The sequence below is a fragment of the Apaloderma vittatum genome, unplaced genomic scaffold (genome assembly GCF_000703405.1).
Source record: "Apaloderma vittatum isolate BGI_N311 unplaced genomic scaffold, ASM70340v1 scaffold4177, whole genome shotgun sequence".
In the NCBI taxonomy this organism is placed as follows: Eukaryota; Metazoa; Chordata; class Aves; order Trogoniformes; family Trogonidae; genus Apaloderma; species Apaloderma vittatum.
In genome coordinates this window covers 35,195-58,854 of record NW_009725588.1, presented here as the reverse complement: position 1 = coordinate 58,854, position 23,660 = coordinate 35,195, and the positions used below count along the sequence as shown (strand labels likewise).

The following is a 23,660-nucleotide window of genomic DNA, read 5'->3' as shown; positions in this document are numbered from 1 at the left end:
CGTGTGACTCCACTCCCTCTTTAGCAAGGGAAGCTTTCTATGCATTAGGAATGCAAGTTTCCATATTCGAGCTTGCTATACATTAGGTTAAGGTATTACAGATCAAGGAAGACTGAACTGGGGCAAGGAAAGAGCCCAACATCTGTTCCCTTTCAAAGCTACCAAAATAAAAGCCTTTTCATCCTGCTTACTGGTCGAAACACTGGTGTAGCCTTTTATTCACCTTTAGATAAAATACACCAAGTACAAGAGAAAACCTGATGCATTTCAATATCTAAGAAAGTCCACATTTATCTCAGTTTTCCCCTGCCAAAAAGCCTAGTTAGCATATTAATGCACATTAATGTCTTACTGTTTAGCCAGTAAGATGCTGAAGTCAGTTCAATAGGATGAATGCACCATTCCAATGGCTCTACACACTCAATAATAAAGACTTGTGTGCTTGAAGTCTGTGATGTGATACTGAGCCACCAGCTGTGATGTACTGACAACAATGTAGTCATGGAGATCATCAACCTGCTCTATTCTCAGTAGAACAGATAAAAGAGGCATCTCTGGGAAAATTGGTTAGTGCAAAAGTGTTTGCAATCTGCACTTCAATGATTTATTTATACTTGCAAAAACATCAAAATCACCAAAAAAAGTGCCATTCTTTATTCCTCCAAGCACTCAAACAAAATTTATGCAAAATACATAACCTAGGAAAAGTTTCCCTGTATCCCCTCCTCCTGCACCCTAATGTCTTTATTTCCCCAGAGTGAAATTCCCAGTTATGTTTTACAACCCCATTAATAAGAACAGAACTTGACCTGCCATCTATAAATCATTGTTGAGCAAAGCCTCATGCTAACAAACAAAGCCTCTCCTTAGGCCTCACTATCCATCATTGCCTTTATCCACCACAAAAGCCTGGCAGGACAAATGAGTTTGGTTCTAAATCAGGAAATCTGGGCTGTAAAGCAAAGAGGCTATTTCCAGAACCGAGGATCCTTTATGGATAATGTCCTGCAGACTCCAGCTGTTTCCTTTAAAACTCAGTGGTATCTAGCATCACTGATCTCTCTGGTCACACAGAGGCATACAGTGGGCAGGGAGATGCTCTTGCAGGATTTTTACAAGAAAATACATTAAGTGTCTAAGAAGAAAGCAAACAGGATCACAAAAAGCTTTATTTATAAAAATTGATTTCTTAAGTGCGTCAAAAATTATCCTGAACACAAGAGCAGAGTAGAGTAGACCTACAATTTAAAAACAAAACAAACAAAAGTGTTTCTTTGTTAATGAAAGGTTCTGTCTTCATAGCCCATAAATACGAAGCCCTGCATTTACCTGCTGGAGAAGGTGATGGTTTTCCACTTCTCCCATGCAATTCATCAGTAAACCTCCATCCTGACCCAAGGGGTCCACTGCTAAGAGCAAGGTCATCATTCATCCACCATCCCTGTGAATCTTGGCCTCTCTGCTAGTGGAACTAACTATGAGAACATACCTCATGTATGGTATTAAAGTATACAAAAACAACCTCAAGCATACACAAAGATCAAGGAGAAAAAATAAAACAATCTTCCATCATCCCCAGCAAAGAACTTGGGCCACTAACACCTCGCTGCAGCAATGCACAGGGAGGGTAAGAGGAAAGGGGAAACTACTTGTGTCTATTGATTTTTACTGAATTATTAATGGACTTTAAGAGAAACTGGGTGAGTTGGATTATAAGTGTTAGCACTGTTGTAATTGAACTAATAAGAGGTTGTCATATCTTCACTAGACTGCTAAAGCATCAATTAGACTAAAAATAAATTCCTATTATTGGATCTTCACACAAGGTGTGTTCTTTCCTTGCATATAACTAAACCGCACAGATAACATGTGCATATCTTGGTGCTTTTCCCTTCATACTATTTTAAGTCTCTGGTCTTTGCTTAAGTTCATAATTCCTCTGTCCATCTCCGGCAGACTGAAAGAGGGCTATTGGGTTAGAAAATACTCTAAAAATAAAAGCAGTCACTCAAGGTCTACATTCCTTGACAGAAGCTCTATACAGCTTTGAAGGGACAAAATACAACATTATAGCATTTCAGAAATATAATTTTTAACAGTACAAAGAGTTGTTTTTATTTCAACTTGCCCCAGTTTTCTGAAAGGAAGACAGACTGTTGAGATACAACTGTCCTTGTTAAACATGCAGTAGGAGTCATTGTTCAACAGTTACCTGTGCAAGTGAGACTGTTGGAAGAAAATGAAATCTTCATCTCAGTTTCATGAAAACATCACTGGACTCCATGTACATTATGTAGTTTTAAAAATATGTATCACAGGCAATTTTTGAAAACAAATATTGTCTGCCATCATGTAACATTTTACTTGGCAAACTGCATCTTCTTACTATTTAACATCTTATAATTAATTCATATGGTAGTGTATACATGATAAAACAAGTGATTATATATAGTTATCTGTCAGACATGAAAGCATCCCAGGGGGCCTTTCCTTAGGCACCAAATAACTAGTCAGATGTAGCTGCATACTGAGAATAGAAAGGATAATTAATGAATTACAAAAATCAGAACAACTTACTGAGACGCCAGTTCATGATCCATCCCCCTGCAGTACTGCACTTGGTTAGAAGCAGGTCTTTAAATTTGAATTTAGAAATATTTGTTACTGCCAGTGTTTTCGTTTTCCCCTACTTTAAAAGGGGAACTAGGAGCATTAGTATCTCTATGCAGAAACTATAAATAAGCACTAGATTCTTCTCAGGAAGAGACAGCACAGATTGTACTGTACGTGCGTATTTTAAAACTCCTCGTCAGAAGACAGATACATGTGTAACAGGACAGTAGCTATAAGCTGTGGTACTTACACAGTGGGGCTTGGGTTAGAGTGTATTTGGGATTCGGGTAGGACCTAAAGGACATCGTATTTTCCAATAAGCTATTCAGTAGATTACCGCCCGTTCTACAGAAATAAGTGACAATATCAGTTGTCTCTCAAATGATGCCACACTAGTTAAAGTACTACAAGAGATAAAACCACTGTGGCTGCTACTGCTCTGCACTCTTTATGAAAGAATATTTATTTTACAATCACTTTGGTTTAACGTGGGGTATTCCTGTGCCTTTGTTAGAGTTCTTGGGGAACCAGCCTCTAAGGATCGTAAGATGTGTTGCATTTTTTGCCTGAGGTTTTAAAAGCTACAAAAGAGAACCAACCAGCTGGCTGTAGGTACTTTTTAGCACAGTGACAGCATCTAATTATTTCAGTAGTCACCTCCCAGCTACTAGAGAAAATTGGAGAGAAAGGAAAACAAGAATAAAATGAAGGCTTTGGATACTTTTTTGTTTTGAGATTTCCAGATATAAGCAATTTCTATGGAAACTTTCACCTTAATTTCTCATTTAAAATCAAAATTCAACATACACTTTTACTGCTGGTGGAAAAGGGCTCCTCTCAGTACAATAAAGCATCTCCTTACCAGGCGCTCGTAGCACAGAGAAATTTAAAAGAATTTCCAAGAGGCTCCCTTTACATGATTAGTTTCAGCTTTTTTTTTTAATTGTAGTAACATCACCTTGGCCCTGGCTATGGGGGGATGATAGAATCAGTCTGAATACACCTCCTGTAGAAGAAATTAAAATTAACACCGAATCACGTCCTGCAATTTGTACATTTATAAACTATGGTACTGCTAAAAGTCAGTGGGACTATTTGTACCCCAGTATCCACCACACTTATCAGTTGGTGTCAGGGATACTACTTGTACACTTTAGATCAGGAATATGTTTATTATCTTCCAAAATAAGAGCCATGACAGACAAGGAGGATTTGTCCCACTCTGATGCACTGAGACATTGGAATTGGCCTGACAATTCTTCATATTTAGATTTAGTAACCTAATGATGGAAATAAGAAGACACTTAATGCCTTTGCTGAGAAAAATATTAATAATTGATAATATATATCAATACTGTTTAATATTAATGCTTAATTTTAATATTTATAGTGCTTAATTACTTTTAAGAGATTTGAAATAACATTTTGGCCTCCTGGAGCTAAAGTTTTTCTTTCTCCTTGATTAGCTTTCCAGCCCAATGCAAAATGACACGGTAATGACTCAAACACTGCCAATTGATGGAAATCTTTATTTCTTAGCTATATGTGATACTATCACCACATCTCACACATATAAAAGAATTTATGTAAGAGGAGGGAAGCTTGGGTAACCTTCCCGGTTTCACAAAACAGATAGTACTGAAGAGCTGCTCAGCAAGACTCTTACGTAAAAAATACAGTGCACATCGTGAAGCCAGCAAAGCTAGCAAATAGTCCAGTACTGGTTATTAAAGACCTAGAGACTTAATGGAATATATTTTAATACTCTGGACAGAAGTCTCTTAGTTGGGCTCTTTTCAATATTACACTTGCTTAAAGAAAAAATGTGTTGTTGATTACTGTACTTGGCCAATATGATGCAACATATATCCTATGGCAATTTGATTACCGCTTTTTGTCTTTTATAAGATTAATTCCTTTCCCTGTGATCTGTAGAATTCAGGCTTGTTCTGAAAATGTAGTTAAAAACAACAGAAATAATAACAGATTGTACTAATTAGGCAATAGAAGAACTGTAATGTTTTTGTTGTTGAAGAGGGTTGAATAATGAATTCATATTTTTACCCAAACACATAAAAAAAAATTAGTAATTTTTTCCAAGCAGAATGAGAATACACAACTCTGAAAGTATCTAAGAGAAACCTGATGAGGTCCAACCAAGTGGCACTTCCGATGCACTTCAGAGATCTACTCTGGACAGAAACAATTCATCCTCTGAGATTGCTTTCTTCCCTCCACTGATGATGACTTAAATCAAGCCAGCTTATTCAAAAGCAGATCTCTAAACTGAAGACCTTCTCCCCTCAGGGAACAACCATCAGTGAAGCTGATGCAATTCTCAAATGCAGACAAAGTCACTCAGTCTTTGGTCTTATTTCAGCTGTTACACATGAAACTGGGACAAACATAGCAACAGCAGAGAAACTAGGAGAGATTAGGGGACTAGAGGGTATAAGTCTTACGAAGAGAGGCTTAGGGAGCTGGGACAGTTCAGCCTGGAGAGGAGGAGGCTGAGGTGTGACCTTATCGCTCTCTACAACTACCTGAAAGGCAGCTGTAGTGAGACGGGTGTTGGCCTCTTCTCCCTGGTGAACAGCGACAAGACAAGAGGGAACAGGTTCAAGTTGTGCCAGGGGAAGTGTAGATTGGATATTAGGAAAAACTTCTTCACCAAAAGGGTGGTGAAGCATTGGAATGGGTTGCCGAGGGAGGTGGTGCAGACACCATCCTTGGACGTGTTTAAAAAACGGCTGGATGTGGCACTTCAGGAGATGGTTTAGTGTTAGGGTGGTGTAGGGCTGTGGGTTGGACTTGAGGATCTTAGGGTCCTTTCCAACCTTTATGACTCTATGATAACAGGATAAAATAGAATTAAAATGTGTTTAATAATAGTAAATGACCTCAAACTGTTAAGATAGGTTAGTTAGGTTGTGTACTGTGCAACTAGTACAACTGAATTCCCAAATATCAGAGAATTAACATTACAGTTCACATATCCATAAGATAAACTTGTGATGTGTGGAGGGTTGACTCCGGACAGCAATTCAGCACCCATCAGCCACTTGCTCAGTCCCACCTCCAGTGAGATGGAGGAGAGAATCAAAAGAGTACAAGTGAGAAAAAACTCATGGGTTGAGATAAAGGCCATTTAATAAATGAAGGGGGCAAAGGGGAAAAAAGTGTTTCGAAGGCAATCCCCCTCCAGCTCCCACCAGCAAACTGACACTCAGCCAGTCTTCGCACAACAGCCACCTGAGAGGGAGCACCCCTGGCTCTACTGCTGAGCACGTATGGTCTGGGATATTCCTGTGGCCAGCTGGGCTCAGCTGTCCCCACTGTGTTGCCTCCTGACATCTTTCCCAACCCCACCTCGCTCTCTGCAGGGGAAGTGGGAAGCAGAAGCGGCCTTAACACTGGCTTTATGTGGTTCAGCAATAGGTAGAACAACCCATTGTTATCAACACTGTTCTAGCCACGAATCTAAACCACAGCACCATATAGGCTGCTATGAAGAAAATTAACTCCATCCCGGCCAATATCAGTACATGATATCAAACAGTCTCTGCATCAGGCAAAATATTCTCGATAAAGAAGCAAATAACCTGCTTTTCTCAGAACATGTTCCGTCCTGGTGCTTACAAAAGATTATTGCATTCTCCTGCCTTCTTTCTTGAGCCTCCTCTCCCCTCTATTTAATCAGCAATCCTTGGCAAGCCTTCTGAAGTGAAATCAGATTTTGCACAGAGATAGTTGAGCGCTAATATTAAATCAGAAAATGGGATTTCAAGCTCTCCTTCCAAGTGCAGTCTACAAAGGGTACAAGCAGCACCTCCTCCCCAAATACATCTTTTGAGGACTGCCAAAAGTGCACAATGTAATGCATGAAAACAGCTTAGGTTTAAGAAGAGAAGAACACCTAAAGTTGCCACCAGCAGACTCCTTGCAAACACTTGAAATAAGAGTATATTTCACTCCTCTAGATGCATCAGAATATCTTGACTGTCAAAAGTCACAGACTTTATCCTTAAATACGTTTTAAGCATAGCTCCACCACCACAAGTGTAGTGAGTGATGAGCAGTATTTGAAATATATCCCAGAGAATTATTGGTTCGAGAGCACTGCAGGTGTTGCTTTGGGAAAAACTAATTACACTTCATCAGAACATCTGTTTTTGTAAAACACTGATGTTAGGTAGGCTATACACTAAGAAGGCTCTATTCAAAAGCACCCACACCTGGGCAGCACAGCATAATCCATACTGAACCTGCCCACAAGGTATCTAAAACAGCATAATAACCTGAGGCAGAAAATAGATTTCAGAGGATTTGGAGTAAGGCTTACAGCACGTAAATAGAGAAATCCCAATTCTTTAAATATTGCTTTAAACAGTCCTCCAAAGAAAACCTAAATGTGACATAAATATTAAGTATTATTATTCTTATAAAACAGAAAGGTATCCACCATAACAGTATCTAGAGACATCACACAGCTTTGGAATAGCATCAGTTCTTTCCAGGATAGAAGCCAAACTCTTCCATCATTCTGATTAAATTTCTACAGCTTTTCCAGACCCACACTGACACCAGCTTTGAATATTTTTATTTTTGTTCTTCTACCTTAAGGAGAGGTTCTGCCAATGGGACCATCATTACTTCTGTTTATTTTTTAATGTCTGACAGTGCTGAGGCACAAATCAGGATTGTATTTAGTGAAGTTTGCCTCTAACACAGAATCAATAACATCCAATTTTGCAGTGTATTTAAAGTTTATGAAGTGCGAACATAGAAACAGCTACCATACCCATGGGCTCCAGCCTTTACAAAAAGCCTTCTCTGAAAGCCTTCGTGTTAACACTTTTACACTTGGCATTGTAATTAAAGCCACAATAATGGCACAGGTAAGAAAGGGTATGTGCTGAGAAAGGGAGGTTCGGACCATTTCAGCCTTTCAAAATGAGGGACACGACTCTAAAAAACCCTGGTGTTACACTACTGCTATTGTGTCCTTTGCTATTACATCGTTTAATATTAAAGTAAGAGTCTCTTTCCAGAAATAAAATACACAGCACTCACAGAGACATCTGGGCTGGAAAAAGGGATACAATTCTAAAAGTGCAGTCCTGAAGAAATATGGGTATTTCAGTCTCACACCTCTCCTCTTCCACAAAAAATAATCCTAAAGTTTCAATCTGTAACCTTTTTTCCCCTCCTTCCAATATACGACCTCCATGCTCAGTCAGGGACGGCCACCCAAGGCCAGGCCTTGTTGTCAAGGTTTGGGGCGGGGTTGGCCACTAAACTAATGACAGATGCTCTCTAACCGCTCTCTCTCTCCAAATGGGAAGGGGAAAGGGAAAAAGGCAAGGAGACTTGCAGATTAGAAAAGAAAACAGCTTTAATAAAAAATTAGAGTACTAATAAGGAACTAATAATGGAATGTATATACAAATAAATGAAAATAAATATACACAAATATATATAAAACTGATATTGAACCTGACTCCCCCCTCCTCGATAGCAATCCCCACCTGATGCTGCAGAGCAGGCAGCACTGGGGAGACCCCAGTCTCAGTGGCAGAGAGGAACCTGACATAGAAACTGAGTTTTGGGAACCCAGGATTGGAATCGAAGGCAGAAGAAGGGACAGAGTCCTCCTCAGATGCTGTCCATTGAAGTTGAAGGCTTAATTCCCATGATCTCTCAGATTTATACTGAATAAGATGTATATGGAATGGAATACTTTTGTTGGTCAGGTTTGGGTCACCTGTCCTATCCACTCTTCCCCGGACATGCAACTTCTTATTTCCTTGCAACTCTTTTACTTCCCAGCACCCCCAGCATGTCACACAAGACCCAGCAGTGACTTTGGTCACTATAGGAGTAAGTGTGAAGAGGAGCCCTTCTGCATCTCAATCCCTGGCAGTTAACTGTAAATATCAGGTGGTACCACTTCTAATATCAGATGCTGTCCCCAAAAACATGCTGTTGACTTCAGAAAGTGCAGCCTCTTAGAAGAGACTGAGCTGAAAAGTAAAATCACTAAACAGAATTGGTTCTGGTTTAACTCAGATCAGGACACCCATGTACCAAGTGTGCGTACTTCAGGTGTGGTGCCTACACTACAGCTGCAGTACATAACCAGCAGCAAACCCAGGTTACTTCGCCTGTTGCATTAGCTTCACGCTCGGCTGGGAGAACCTCACCTGGCAGGGACACAGTCTCATGAGCTTTTGGCTCATGCAGCCACATCTTCCTACACACGACTTACTCCTGATGCCTTCAGTGTGAGCAAGTGTTCCTGGATCAGGCTCTAAATCATACACATTTTTAAGAGAGAATTTAATGCACCCAAAGATAGAAATACGTAAAATTTTTATTTATTTATATGTGTCACAACCTTTTATTCACTTCTGCAAGTTTTATGAAAGCACTTAAGCAGATTGATAATTGCCACCCTGTAACAATGTCATAATATTGATACAGAAGCAGTCAGGCCACAAAATCTACTCAAAAATCATCACACTGACCAGGTACTGCACAAAGTGGTAAATCCACTTAGAATCTGAATGCCTCAGTCTCACATATGATAATGTACTGATAATCCTCATCTAAACATTTCACCACCAATGCTGATCAAAAAGCCTCTTTTGTTCTTTGAGTATGACATGCCTGGCAAGTTCCACACATAGCAACAGACCCTCATTTGAGTGATGTGGAGATCACTAAGAGAGCATAACTTGTTTTTCTGCTTTCATTCAGCAGAGTAACAACAGAGATGCAGAAGAAAACCTTCTTAAAGCCCCCGATTTTGCCATAATTCCATCACTGCAGTGATCCCCTCGAAAAGGAAACAGCTGATGAGTTCCTAGAAAAGCAGATTCACAGCCTAAGCCTCAGTAAGGTGTCCAGGGACCGTGGGATAAAAAGGGGTTGATTCTGCAAACCACAACAAGCTATACAGCAGGTCCTGGTGTCAGATGCCTGCTGGGATATGAGAGGTAAGGGATTTGTTTCTGCATGATTTTTAGTTCTACTTCTCAAAACAGACTTCCACCAGAAGGCTTATGATAAACATTAAGCAGAGAGGTGTGAGAAGCTGAATTAATTATATGCTTCTTCTCTGAAAACAGTCATAAATTCCCAAATCTAAATCTACAGATGAGCATTCCCACTGACATTAATACAGTTACTAACTCAAGTAAGCTGTGGGCATTAACTTTAACAGGGTTCAGCCAAAGAAACAGTCTTAAAAGGCCTTTTTTTCATCCCATTTAACAATGCGTTGCCAGAGAACAATCCAAGTATTAGGGAGAACTGCAGAGTACCTTAAACTCTGCTCACAGATGTTTGACTTACAGTTTATCAGGCTAAATCTGAATTGAACTGCTTATTAGCATAAAGTCATTCTGCTGCCAACACTTTACAGTAAGAATGGCCTGATAGTAGACTAGTATTGAGTGTCTGCAGAATCAGGGTGTTCATGAGGAAGAGCAATAGTTTGAAAAAAGCTAAGAGATTGTGCAGAGGATTTTAGCTCTTGCTGCTGGAGCGGGGATGTTTTGGTTTTTTTCACAGGATTATTCTAGATGTAAAGACACAAATTACAGAGGCTCCTCTTTTGATTAAGTAGCTTGTCGCTCCCTGATACCAAACAAGCAGCTCAAATAATGAATCATTACTGAGTATGATTAACAATATTAGTACCTATACTACAGCATTTACTTACTTTCTGGGGAGAGAGAAAGGGAACAGGCAGGAGTGAAAAGAGGAACTAAATGTTATACTGATACGCTATTGAAATGGCTGACTTTTAGGTTGCCTGTACATCTGAATACCACAGAAAAAACCTATAAACTTCCCTATCAAAGCACATTTTTAGTTCAAGACCTCAGCCATACTAATTTGCCATTTCAACACCATTTAGACTTTTTTTTTTGAAAGAACTTAATTGGAGAGATAATTATTTTAGTTGATTAATACGCTGCATATCTAATTCATTGCATTTAATAGTCCCTTTGACAACTGAGAACTTACGAACCAATACCTTCATCCCACAGTAATTCCTACAGTGATGCTAAGCACCTATACAAGGTATTACCTTCACAGTAGGCATTGTCCTCTCGAAGGGCTCGAAACCCATCTCGGCAGCTACAGACAGCTCTATCATCTAGGTTTCGGCAGACAGAATGCTCCATACAGTTATGTCCTTCAGTGCAAAAGTCATGGCCTGTACGGAAACAAATATGATTGAGGGTTAAAAAGAATCCAGGGATTACAAAAGATCCCTGTCAAAGATGGTCCTATCTTTTTTCTCAGTTAGGTCAAATAATACCTTTCTATTGTCCAAGAGATATACGAAAATAAATTGTACCAAGCATGAAACAGATGAAAGGAGTAGTAAAGGCCACAAGAACAGACTGTCTCCAGGTCTTCAATTCAATTTCAGGTTATGGCATTGATCTATGGCAGCTTGCTTAAATCCCCTTACTGTCTGTTTGCCATTGTTAAGTACAGGCCACTTCTTAATTATATTTTTTCTTCTTTTCACTGTTTGGACATTTATAAAAGAGCTCAATACCTTAGACACTCAGTAGCTCGTTTACTCATGGAATTACCCTTTTACTTGCACTTTTTGTTTCCAGGTGTATTTATGAAATCTTTCCACATTTAACCAAAAGTCGTTGATGAACTTCGACTTGTTTTGCTTTTCTCTTCCTGTTATCTCCTCCTTTCAAGCTCTGCTGACTGAATATTCTCCCCTGATTGTATCATCCTTTCAATTTCAGAGGAATTAGTTTTTGAATATCTCATGGTTTAGCCATCCCTGTTTTCAATCTTCCTGTTTTTTCCCTTCCATTTTTCCTAAGTGTGACCATTTTTGATTGCACCCTAACTAGAATTTTTTAAGATTCTGAAGTTCTTTTCCAAGTTGGAAAATTTAGATCAAATCTTTCAACTTGGCAGTTGGCTTTTCCTTCTATTTGCTCTCATAAAATCTAATGCTGCTATATTGCTCATCACCATTAAATAACCTATTACTATGCTGAATTCAAGCTGGTTGTATTAACTGACTTGAAGCTTCCACAATTTCCACATCTGTTTATAAAGGTGTGGACCTGTCTACCTTATTGGTTTTTAATAATTTCATTTATTTATAGTTTTTCTCTTTAACTGAAGCATTAAAACTGATCAAGCAGCAGTGCTTCACTGTTGGTTTCCAGTAACTATTTTCTTCTCTCAAAAACCTCCCACAGGAAAACTGATAAATGTGGGTCAGGCTCAGGAGACCAAGACTGGTCTAACAGCAATAGCTCCAGAAAGCAATCTGGAATCACGCCGCAACACAGGCCTCTTACAATGTAACAATAAGTATCTGTTGGCAGTAAAGGTTATTATTTTTACAACTCTACCTGGCTTCTACTTCATATTTTGCTATGAAAGAGCTTCAGTATCACAAAACCCAAGTTAAATAAGCACTTCAAGGAGGACAACAGCAGAGTCTGCCTGGAGGTCAGGTCAGAGAGATGTTTTGCACTTGGCAACTCATGAACTGTGTGAAACAACACAAACCAAACAAAACAAGACAAGAGAAACAGAAGAACTCGTAAAAGCAGAGTGTTTTTGTACTGAGACCCAGTAATATGGTCATGACAAAACTGTGAGAGAATGATAAAATTGTTTAGGTTGGAAAAGACCTTTAAGGTCACTGAGTCCAACCGTTAATCTAGCAATGTGAGTCCACCACTAAACCATGTCCCTAAGCACCACACCTACACGTCTTCTAAATACCTTCAAGAATGGTGACTCAACCACCTCCCTGGGCAGCCTGTTCCACTGCTTAACAACCCTTTTGCTGAAGGGTATCCAATCTAAACCTCCCTTATTTCCCACTCCTCTTGTCCTATCGCTAGTAACTTGGGAGAAGAGATCAAAACCCACCTTACCACAACCTCCTTTCAGGCAGTTGTAGAGAGAAACAAGGTCTCCCTGAGCCTCCTTTTCTCCAGACTAAACCCCAAGTCCCTCAACCACTCCTCATAAGACTCATGCTCTAGACCATTCACTAGCTTCATTGACCTTCTTCAGATATGCTGCAGCACCTCAGTGTCCTTCTTGTATTGAGGGGCACAAAACTGAATGCAGGATTTGAGACGCAGCCTCACCAGTGCTCGTGTACGTGGGGGACAATCACTTCCCTCCTCCTGTTAGCTATATAACATATGACATTAAGAAGCAAAAAGCTCTACACTTCTACTAGCATTAGAGGTCCTTTAATACTCACTGATGACAACAGAACTGTGTGTATCAAGAGCAGCTTCTAGCCATGGTACTCTTTGCCGCCTTCCTGACTGAAGCCCCAGTTAATGACAAAGCAATATCCTTATTTTATTTTTTTATTTCCTGGCCTGCACTGGTTTATATTGGATTTCAGCACTAAATAACTAAGAACATACATGTCACCCGGAAAGAGCAAGTGCTTTTTTACTGAACTTTTGTTATTCTCAAGATTCTCAACATTTACGTATCAGCTGTACTAATAAACAAAATATGTGCTGCTGAATAATAGCGTATAGCAGCTTGTTTAAAGAATGAGCTCCACAGGTCAAAAGAGGCCAAACTAGTGTGGTTCAGAAAGGCCTGAAAATGTTCAAAAAGCACTTATCTGGCATATATTAAGATTTTCTAGCTATACCAGGCAGAAGAAACACAGAATCCTTTTTTTTCTAAGCTACTGAAGATTTCAGATAAAACAATTTAAAATCCTGTTTTGACTGCGATAGACTTGAAGACCTATCAACTTTTATTAAGTTCTTTTCTTCTACTTTCTTGTCTCTCTGCTTGATGTCATTAATCATATCCTTCGTGTTTACGCTGAGTGGCACAGAAACAAGTATAGCTATATGCTTCTTTTCACTGAAGTATACCTAAAATCAACCCAAGAGTCTAATATCTTTCATGCCAGGTATCAATTTATCACTATTTAGTTATAGAAGAAATAGATGTAGCTACTTGAAAATACAATTGCTTGTAGCTTTGAAGATACTGGTATTAGTCAAGATCAAAAGAGTGGGCTCAAGAGACAGAGCACTTCATGCATCCCTCCCCTTTGGTAAGCAACAGTCTCGGTATAACACACAAAGGTACATAGCATACAAAAATAATCCCCAAAGCTTCTGCTTCCTGCTGCAGACTGCAATACCAAGCAGGTAAATAAGTTACTCCAGTCTTCAAAAAACTGCATAGCACAAAGGGTTCTCTGAAAGAGACAAAGCATCTCAGAAAGATGCTGGGGAACATGGACATTTCTCCAGTCTCAACTAATTATATATGCAATTTCTTTGACTTTTCACCCACTTTTGGCTAGAATGAAAAACACAAGTGCCAGTAAAAGTTTCACTGAATTTACACTATTACACATCTTACAAACAACTTTCAGATGTCACAGTGCTGACGTTATCTATTCAGCTTCCCGAGATGCACAGTGATTATCAGGCGTAGGACTTGTCCTATTCAAAATTATAAGAAAAAAGTCTATATAACCTACAAGAATGGAAAATTACACTGAGCTTATCTATATACAGCTATTACCTTACCTTTACAGACTTTGCAGCAACTGTGAGATAAGGGGATCTGTTGAGATTCTGGGCAGTTCAAAGCTGTACAACTGTCTTTTGGAATACGCTGCATTTTGTGGTCCTGTTAAATTGAAGTAACTGATTAATGTTGTGAGAGAAAATATAAAGATAAGTGACAACTTTAGTGGAGTTCTAGCGTTTTAATGTACACACAAAAACCTGCCTATGCCAAACTCCAGATACATTCAAAAAACATCTAAAAGGACAACGTAGTACAACAAAAGCATCAGGAACTGCTCTATACTCAAACATTTTCAAGTAAGCAAAAGTGTATCAATATCTCTCATTCTTCTCTTGTCTTGGCAGCCAAGCAACTTGCCTTAAAATTTTGTCTTATAATTATGCCTGAAAGAGTACAAATTATTTCTTAATAACTAAGGCAGCAAATTCCAGAATCAAGTCTCCTCATAATGAATACTCTAAAGCAGCTTGTTATTTATACAGCAAGCAAAATCAAACTTGAACATCTCTGATCACAACGCTGTGGTAGTAACACTGAAGGAAACTGGCACTGATTCTCTTCTGGGAAAGAGAGGGTTTCTCAGCTAAGCTTGGATCAGGCATTTGAAAATATCTAATGCCACAAGACGGTATCTAAGTATCTTCAGGCACTTAGTGCAGCTCACATACAATCATTGCACTTTGACCACGTGAATGTCTGCCTTGGCAACCCAGCTGCCACAGATGTGCAACCTTCAGGCTCCCTCAGGCCCTAATTAACGTGTCTTGCGGTGCTCTAGTCATGACATGGCAAAAACAGAAAACAAGGCAAGCAACAACATGTTCTCAGAGGCATCCGTCTTAAAACTAGCAATCTGGTTAAAATACAAGCTCACTGAACTCAAGATCCTGCATTTCTGCATGCAAGAAAAGTGCCTAAAATCATGCATATACACGTGTTATCATTATGGGCCTAGCATTTATTTTTAAATTCTCTTCAAGCATGAGATATAAAGAGGAAACATGAACACAATGACAGTGTCAAAATTACTAGTCAAACTTTACCTTGGGAGAGAAATCAATCCTAATCGGATAACACAGCAAAGCAAACCACGCCAGGACAAGCAAAACTCAGCAATCCCATAAATAAATAAATAAAAAGATTCTGATAGAAATAATATCAATTAGCCAGTATCAATTTAATTCTTTCACAAATTCTAATTTGGAACAGAACTATTAATTCACTTGTTTTATATTCACTTGGGTTTTTATCCACTTGTTTTGGGCTACCAAGCTGGTAAAGGGCTTAGAACACAAGTCGTATGAGGAAAGGCTGAGGGACCTGGGGCTGTTTAGCCTAGAGAAGAGGAGATTGAGAGGAGACCTCATCGTTCTCTACAGCTACCTGAAGGGTGGTTGTAGAGAAGCAGACGTTGGTCTGTTCGCCCTAGTGGAGAGTGATAGGATGAGGGGAAATGGATTTAAATTGCACCAGGTTAGATATTAGGAAGAATTTCTATACTGAAAGGGTTATCAGCCATTAGAACAGGCTGCCCAGGGAGGTGGTTGAGTCCCTGTCCCTGGAGGTGTTTAAGAGAACACTAGATATCGCACTGGGGGACATAGTTTAGCAGGTTGATAGTGCTGGGACAAAGGCTGGACTTGATGATCTTCTAGGTCTCTTTCAGCTGATATGATTCTATGATTCTACAGTATCCAAATAGAAAAGTGTGTGCCTATACCAGACAAAATTGCAGCAGCCAAACAAAACAAAGAATTACATGCAGACAAAAAGAATAAATTCCCTACCTTGCCTTTCAAGTGTGAAATCACTATTTGTGCCATTTCTTTTAAGTCTCTCTTGAACTACAGTCATTAATTATAAGTTTTAATGAGGACTCCAGTAGTAATAAAATAGTGCCCATCTATGACTTCCTAACTGACCAACACACTTTAAAATATATGTATTTTTCTGCTCTGAATTATTATTCATAAGGCTGTTCATAAGAAACTGTCTCTACGTCAGTCCTTGAAAAAGCAGTATTTGAACCAGCCAAAGTTGCTAGTTAATATTTCTACGAGGACAGGCAGCTCAGCAGCAAACAAGTCAAACCAACAAAATGCAGGCTAGTATGGCCAACAGAGGCATTTTTTTCATACAGTACCACACTTGCCAGCTGCAAGAAACACAAGGCAACATCACATAACTTTTGATGGTTGTTAATTATATCCATTGACTAATCACAGAATTCATGGCCCAGGTGTCATGTCGAAAATATGAACTCATGGCTCTGAAACACATGTGACTGAATCAAAAACTATTTCTGGCCAGCTTCTCCCTTCCTCTCTCAAAAGGGTTTCAAAACATCTACTCCAGAAATTAAACTCACAAAAATTAAAATCAGTAGCAGTAAAAAAAAACCCGACAGTCCCCAGTTCTACTTTGTAAAATAGACGTTTTCACAACTGTCATTTCTGAGAGTTCTAGAAACTGGTCCAATTAAAAGCTGCAGTGTGGACAGCAGAGGAGTCGTTCCCCTCTTCTCTGCCCTAGAAATGTGCCCTCAGGTTTGTACCTCCACCCCACAGCACGTAGCTCTCTGACTGGAGAGAATTCCTCCCCATCCCTCCCCTGAATAGGCAATGTGGGACACACTGCCGTAGTTTGTGTAATTCTCAATCCGCAGCCATCCCTGGTGCATATTTTGTCCTTAAAGTGCATTTTGTGTCCTGAAGAGCAACTCTCTTTGGGCAGTAGGACAATGAGTCAGCATCAGGTGTGTTCTGTTTACAAATAACACAACCCTACCCAATTTCCATTACTAGAAATACAACCAGATATCTGGTGTGTCAGCTCTCCTCCTTTTTCATCTAGCTTCTCCACTAAGAAATATCCTGAATTCCGTATTATGCCCCCATCACATTCATGCATCTCTTGCACATAAGCACGTAATTTTGAACAATAATATTGCAACATGTGTCAATGGAAACACAAAGAAGTCTGATGGGTTTTTACTATCGCTAATGGAGACAATACCTAAGCAGGAAAGAATGAAGCTTGATTGTCAAGCTGCGTAATCAAAACTTGCAGCTCTGTAAAGCAAATTTATTTGCAAAATTTGATGTAGAACTCAGTAAGACAAAATAAACACAGGACTTCTTAGATGTCTTTTCTGTTGCCACTTCCTAAGGTAGACCTGACTGTATTTCAACAGTTTCTTTCAGCGGGACTTCGATATTTCTAACATGCAAGATTTATTTTTTCCATAAACGATATTCTTACCTTGCACTCAAACAGAACACAGTCCCCTGAGCTTGAATACACAGTTTCTCTTTGTCCTTCAAAGTAGGTTCTGCCTTCAAATACACACACCGCTTCAGGAGAAAAAAACAAAAAATGTTTTGTAAAAAAGTGTTAGTACTCTGCTTATAGAACTGATGCTTTTTCTTAAAGATAACTGCATTTCAAAATGAAAAGATTGAATCAGATGCACAAATATTCTAAACCTGTAGGACTCTATATCATAAGGAGAAAAAAAAAATCAGAGGATAAAAAAGCCACCAAAGAATGAGGAAAACACAAACACATAAGTAGGTGGTGAAGGCTGTTGAAGCACTATGGAGTACAGGTAGCTACTGATGAGGCAGAAGCGACGTGTCTCAGGTCACGACAGAGGAGCTGTGCCTGCCTGCCACACAGCTCAGGGGCGGAAATGAAAAAGGAGCCAAGAGAGCCGTGAGAGTGGCATTAACAGATAATCAGTTTTCTGAAGAGGCATGTTGCATGATAAAAGGCGATCGCTGGAGCCACGTTATTTATTTGTTATCACAGACCTCTGATGTTTCCTCACGCCACGCTGGTATTTAAACATCACATATTTGTATCTTGATTATCCCAGTTATTTACCATTACTGCCAAACGATATTAGAGTATATAAATTCAATTGTACAGGAACGGATTTTTGTTCCCCCCCACCCCCAACAGAAGTAGGATCAAGTCTCAAATGGACAAATGACAGAACAATGCCCCTGGGATCAGTGTTTGTTATACCATGACCTGGCCCTAGCAGTACTGGGTTTTACAGCAGCGTGCTGACACAGCTCATACTGGTTTGCTCGCTAAAGTTCCCATTCAGTATTTAAAGGTTACATAAAATATCTTCACAGCAAGCCGCCTTACTATTTTTTTTCTTTTTTTTTTTAACATGGGTCCATTAGTGCAATTACATTACGAAAAATATAAAAGCTAAGTAATGTAACTGCTAGGTATAGAGAATCCAATGTCTCTGTTGCTTAGGACACAGTCAAGGCTCATCAAGTAAGCATAATCATGAAATAACACAAGTAGGCTATGATTTTCAAGTTTGGGATTACATATTAGAGGTCTAATTTGCTAATCATTGATTTGGAGATGTAAATCAGTTATACTACAATTCATTCACAGTAAGATTTATCAATTCTGTTTAAACAGACTACAATTTGTAGACAATTTAAAAATATCTAAACCTGCAAGACTTCTTATGTGTGACCTATCTTAATAATTACTGCTGTTATTTTGAATTCTCCTTTACTTTTTTTTTAAAAATTGCAGCTCCTTTATTTTACAAACCACTTATTACTTTGCCAACATGTAAAAAGTCAGCTCTTGGAATTGATGTTGCAAAAGACATGATGGGCACAGTGACAAAAAAGTTTTTTTCAAACTCCAAAAAAGGAGTTGTTATATCATACAAAATATGTCGTGTGATATAAGTCTGCACAGCACTTTCAAAGACGTAATATCACAGCACATGGCAACACTCCAAATCCCACAAATAACAGTTTCCAGACAGACTTAATAAAGAAAGTAGAGAAAAGAGCCACAGGAGAGAGTCCAGAGGAGAGTCCTATGGCTAACAGAAGGAGAAAGTTTGTACAATATCCACAAAGAAAGATCACAAAGAGTCAAAAAATCTCAATACAGTGCCTCTTTCCCAAAAAACAAGCTCTTCTCAAAGGAAGTATGTGAAAAAAAATCTATATAAATTTTTACTGGGGACAGCAGATCTTGAATCCAGACAGGATAAGGCAATCATCTGGTCAGACGTACCACCTCTCATGAAGTACAGGCCATGACACTAAACTGAAATACTCATATATTAATCTCTTTCCCTTGCTCCACACACTTCAAGCTTCTAAAAACTACATGTGACAGGAAACAACGAAGTACAGCAATGCCTGAGGACCACGCCGTGGCAATGGACTGATAATTTAACACATCCTCATGCTTCCCACAGGCAGACAGGAAAAGCAAAAGACATCAAAATCACTGTCAGTTTGTCTTGGAAGAAAACACTCTCTTGAAGCTAAAAGACTCTTAACATATGAATAAGACCACAGAGGTATCTTAAAAAAAACCTCCCACAAAACAGTACCTATACTGCCTCAAAGCATAGTCCATTGATTCCAGTCTCCTTATCAATAGTGACAAACCTCTGATTCTTTAGAGAAACTCAGAAAATACAGAAAAAATACAGAAAACATAGAAAAACCATCAAACATACACATCCAGCCTAGTGTGAAATCATGAAGTTATTTCTTGATTCCACCAACAGCCTTCGGGAGCCTTGGCATATGAAATTATCGTAATGCTGTGATGCAGTATCACAAATGCTTTCTTTTTGCAAGAAAATCAACTCATCTCCATAAAGCCTTGGAAAAAAGAAAAACTTACAAATTCCAGAGCTGTGAAAGATAGCTCTGCCCAGACAGCGCTTGCCTCTTTCCCATATGTCTTCATACACTCAAAGATTGTTTCTCAGAGGCTAGAAAGCAGCATTCATGTTTCAAAAATTTCAAGCAGTGCTACCATCCCCATTTCCACAACCACAACACCTGGCCATCATGCAGCTAAGAAAAATTACATCTCATTCATTGAATTCCCCTAATAAACATTTCCAATTACTGGCTTTTGCTGTGGCTTTGTCAGCAAGGTTATAAAGCCCCCAGGTATCAGGGACCTGCCTATACAGAGTGACCAGACTATGTGTAAGAAAAGAGATAAATCCCAATGAACAGTAAATGTCCAGTTGAAAAACTAAATTGAAACTAAATTGAAAACCTGATAACCTGAATAGTCTGAATACAAGTCCAAGTATGTCTTCTTATGAATTGTTGCTCTCACTCATTACATTCAAAAGGGACATTTCTTCTTAAAATCACCAAAATCAACACTGCCTGGATTATTTCTTTCCTACTAGTGTTCTCTAAAATATAAATTTCACCAAATTTGGGCAGTTCTTTCCATTAAAAAGCAGCAAGAACTAAAATTACCCAATAAAGCTTTAACTCAGAGCACTATCAGTGGGTTTTTGTTTTCTCACCTCTGCTAATTTTGCCAAATGAACTTACAAGAAACACAGGGGCACTTCATCTATACCAGTACCACTGGCTCCACATTTATTTAACAAGACAAGATACCGATGGGTTTGGTGATGGTTTAAGTTTGCCAGTGTACACTGTCTTTCCTTCTCCAACAGTCCCATAAGTGCCTCTGTCTCTTTTCTATTGTCTTGCCAGCCCACTCGTCTTCTGCTGCTCACAGAAGAGGCATCCTGCCAGATAGTAAAGGGCAGATTTTTACCAGGCTGCCCAAAGGCTTCTAAAAACTTTAAGGTTGTCTTGTTAGACAAGCATTGCGGTTTCTTGGAAAAATTTCTAGAAAGACAAGGCTGCTAACCTTCTTCTGGCCCACTTTCCTCCTAAGACAGCAGGACCCACATCCCAGGCAGCATGGAACAGAATGTTTATCCTGCTTCTTGACAGCAGCTGTCACAGCCAGTACACATCCTGTGATGCTGCTGTTTCATGTCTTTATTTTCCCTCGGAAATAAAGATATTTCAACAACATGAACATCTGGACTAGAACTGTGTAATTGGGAAGTCCAGAGAAGATTTAATTTCTGCTTGGCTAGATGCTTCCCAGGATACTGTGATTAGTTTGTGATTGGTATCTCTTGGGGAAACACATCATCTTTCATCTTGCTAAGTCCTTTCATTCGACAGACTGAGTCACAGTCGAGAAATTACCTGATGATTAGTTGTCCCAGAACTTGATAGTTATTGCCTATGTAGGATTTCATCTACAGTTGAATTACATCAACCATTTCCTCTTGCCAAGCTTCCACATCCCCCCAGTATCTAAAATAACGTATATTACCCAAAGTACGGTCTCCTAAGAACATGAAACAGGAAGTCTACAAAACCTACGAGGAAGTTTGACTGCTCTTGATATATTCGTATACAGAAGGTGAACAAATATTACAATGATACAATACTACAGGGTCTAAAAAATTATTATGTTCCCACTACTATCTTACACAGGTGTAGTGATAATACAATTATTTGATGTAGTACCATTGTGTTAATATGATATCTTCTCCATATTCACCCAGTAAAGGGAATCTTTCAGGAGCCCACCAGCTGTTATGTTCACTCAGTAAATTATCAACAGTCAAACCATCACTTCCTTCTTCCCCGTGGCCTCCAAATGGCATTTTCCTTCTGCATTTCTTAAAATGTCCATGCAAAATCCAGACCCAGCTAACTCCCGCCTTCTGTTCATGAGGTTCACAGGATGTCACTTAGTACATTTCCTCACTTCTGTATTTATCACCTTTGCTGTCTATATGGTGTATATAGATGTTCCTTCGAGAAATGCACGTACACTTCCCTGTGGTATCTAAGCAGATTTTGATTCAGACTTTTCACCAAGGGAAAGCAGAAAGTTTAGTACATTGGTGATCATCTCAAACCACTTAACTTTCTAGTATTCATAACTGCCCTATGAGTGGCAGATGTGACTTAAAGTTTTGTGAAATTTGTCAGCAGTTATGGATATACGGTTGAAATCATATGGTTGAAATCTAGTAATGAAGTCCATGGCACTGCATTCTTTGCTCACATATGCTGGTTTGGGCATGGAGGGGAGAGAGGAAACAACAAAAATTAGCATACAAAAAAAACCCTATCTTGTTCATTCCGTTTTCCAGCTCCCACCTTGGAATCAACTTGATTACATTTTCCAGTGTTCAGAGATCAAGGCTTAGGCATTTTGTGAGTCCCATTAATCCTCCTTTGCAAGCTTACATAGTGCAAAACCTCCATGTGGCTTTATCCTTAGAAACACACTCAGAGATAATGGTCACCTATTGCGAATTTCTCTTGACTGCCACACCACATTACTAGGCATTGCTGTCACCCTCTTCTCGTTTATCTTTGCAGGGATTCAGGTGTTATTTCTTCTTTGCTCATTTTCTGGAGGGCAAAAGTTCCCTTCTCTGCCAGTGAGACTGGAGCCTTGCCTTATTTTATGCTGTCTCCCTCAACAATTCAAAATTATTCCAGATTTCAGGCTGGAAAACATACTGCTAACTTTTCCAGTCAATCACTGCTGAAAGGCTGAATATATATGTTTCTGCTTCCTCAGCTGAAAAAAAAGAAAATCCGATTTGCAATTTCCTAATGATGAGGAATCCATTACTACTTGTATCTTACTTCTTTTTAGCCAGAAGGTCTAAATGTCTCCATCACACTGAAAACATGAAGTCATTGTTCTACAGTATTTTTATAATCCGTTAAGAGCATCTGCAGTGTAAGCCACCTCCAACAACGCTAACAGGCTGCTTAGTCACATTGGCAAGGAGTCAATCTAAAATTATAAATTCTTTCACCTACCCTCGTCTTTTCTGTATTTCCATAAATTACTATGGGGAAATGGCATAATCTGTCTATCCTATGTGTCCTTGCTGGGAAGTCTTCTGTAGAATTCATCTGAGCCCTGGAATGAGGGCTCTCTGAAGCATCCTTAAAGACTAGAAAAGCAATCTGAACACTGGAAAAGCATATCAAAATGTGTCTAAAAACTCTGTGGGTAGTAGTTCAACTGAGGCAAATAGACCTGACAGATGAAGTAAAACTTTCAAAGTAGGCTGCCGGACAGGGAGCCTGCGAAAGAGTTTTCAAATGATCAAAGCCAATGGACATCACATAGCACAAAGTGAACATGTGGCTGTCTCTAGTTAAGCAAAGATCCAATCTGGACAATGTGTCTGATGTCAGCTTCTCTTAAAAAATAGCATTATTGCCACCCACACTGTAATTTTTGCTTAGTTAAATATGGCAGCCAAAATGTTTCTCCTGACAGACATGCATAACTTTGGCTTTAGAGCAATGGACCATATTCTGCTTGTCAAACAGAAATGGAATGTTTTGGACTCTAAATATAGGATTTTGAAAACTTGAGTATCACAGAATCACAGAATCACAGAATCACAGAATCACAGAATCACAGAATGTTAGGGGTTGGAAGGGACCTCAAAAGATCATCTAGTCCAGCCCCCCTGTATGACTAACATGATCAAAATGCCCATCCATTTTATGTCAAATTAATCATGTTGGTCATCCAATACTCAAACAACTTCTGCAGCAAAA

At 39.2% G+C, this 23,660-nt stretch overlaps 1 protein-coding gene across 1 annotated transcript in view; it reads right to left on the bottom strand.

Moving 5' to 3' along the window:
• The window catches only part of NELL2 (NEL-like 2 (chicken)), a gene marked incomplete at its 5' end in the record, with an annotated part of 119,525 nt that overhangs the window by 70,707 nt on the left and 25,158 nt on the right, over positions 1-23,660 (bottom strand). The window contains 3 exons of the mRNA XM_009872951.1: positions 10,712-10,840; positions 14,208-14,310; positions 17,473-17,564. Of these exons, the coding sequence (XP_009871253.1) occupies positions 10,712-10,840; positions 14,208-14,310; positions 17,473-17,564 (324 nt within the window). The remainder of the gene's footprint in view (positions 1-10,711; positions 10,841-14,207; positions 14,311-17,472; positions 17,565-23,660) is intronic.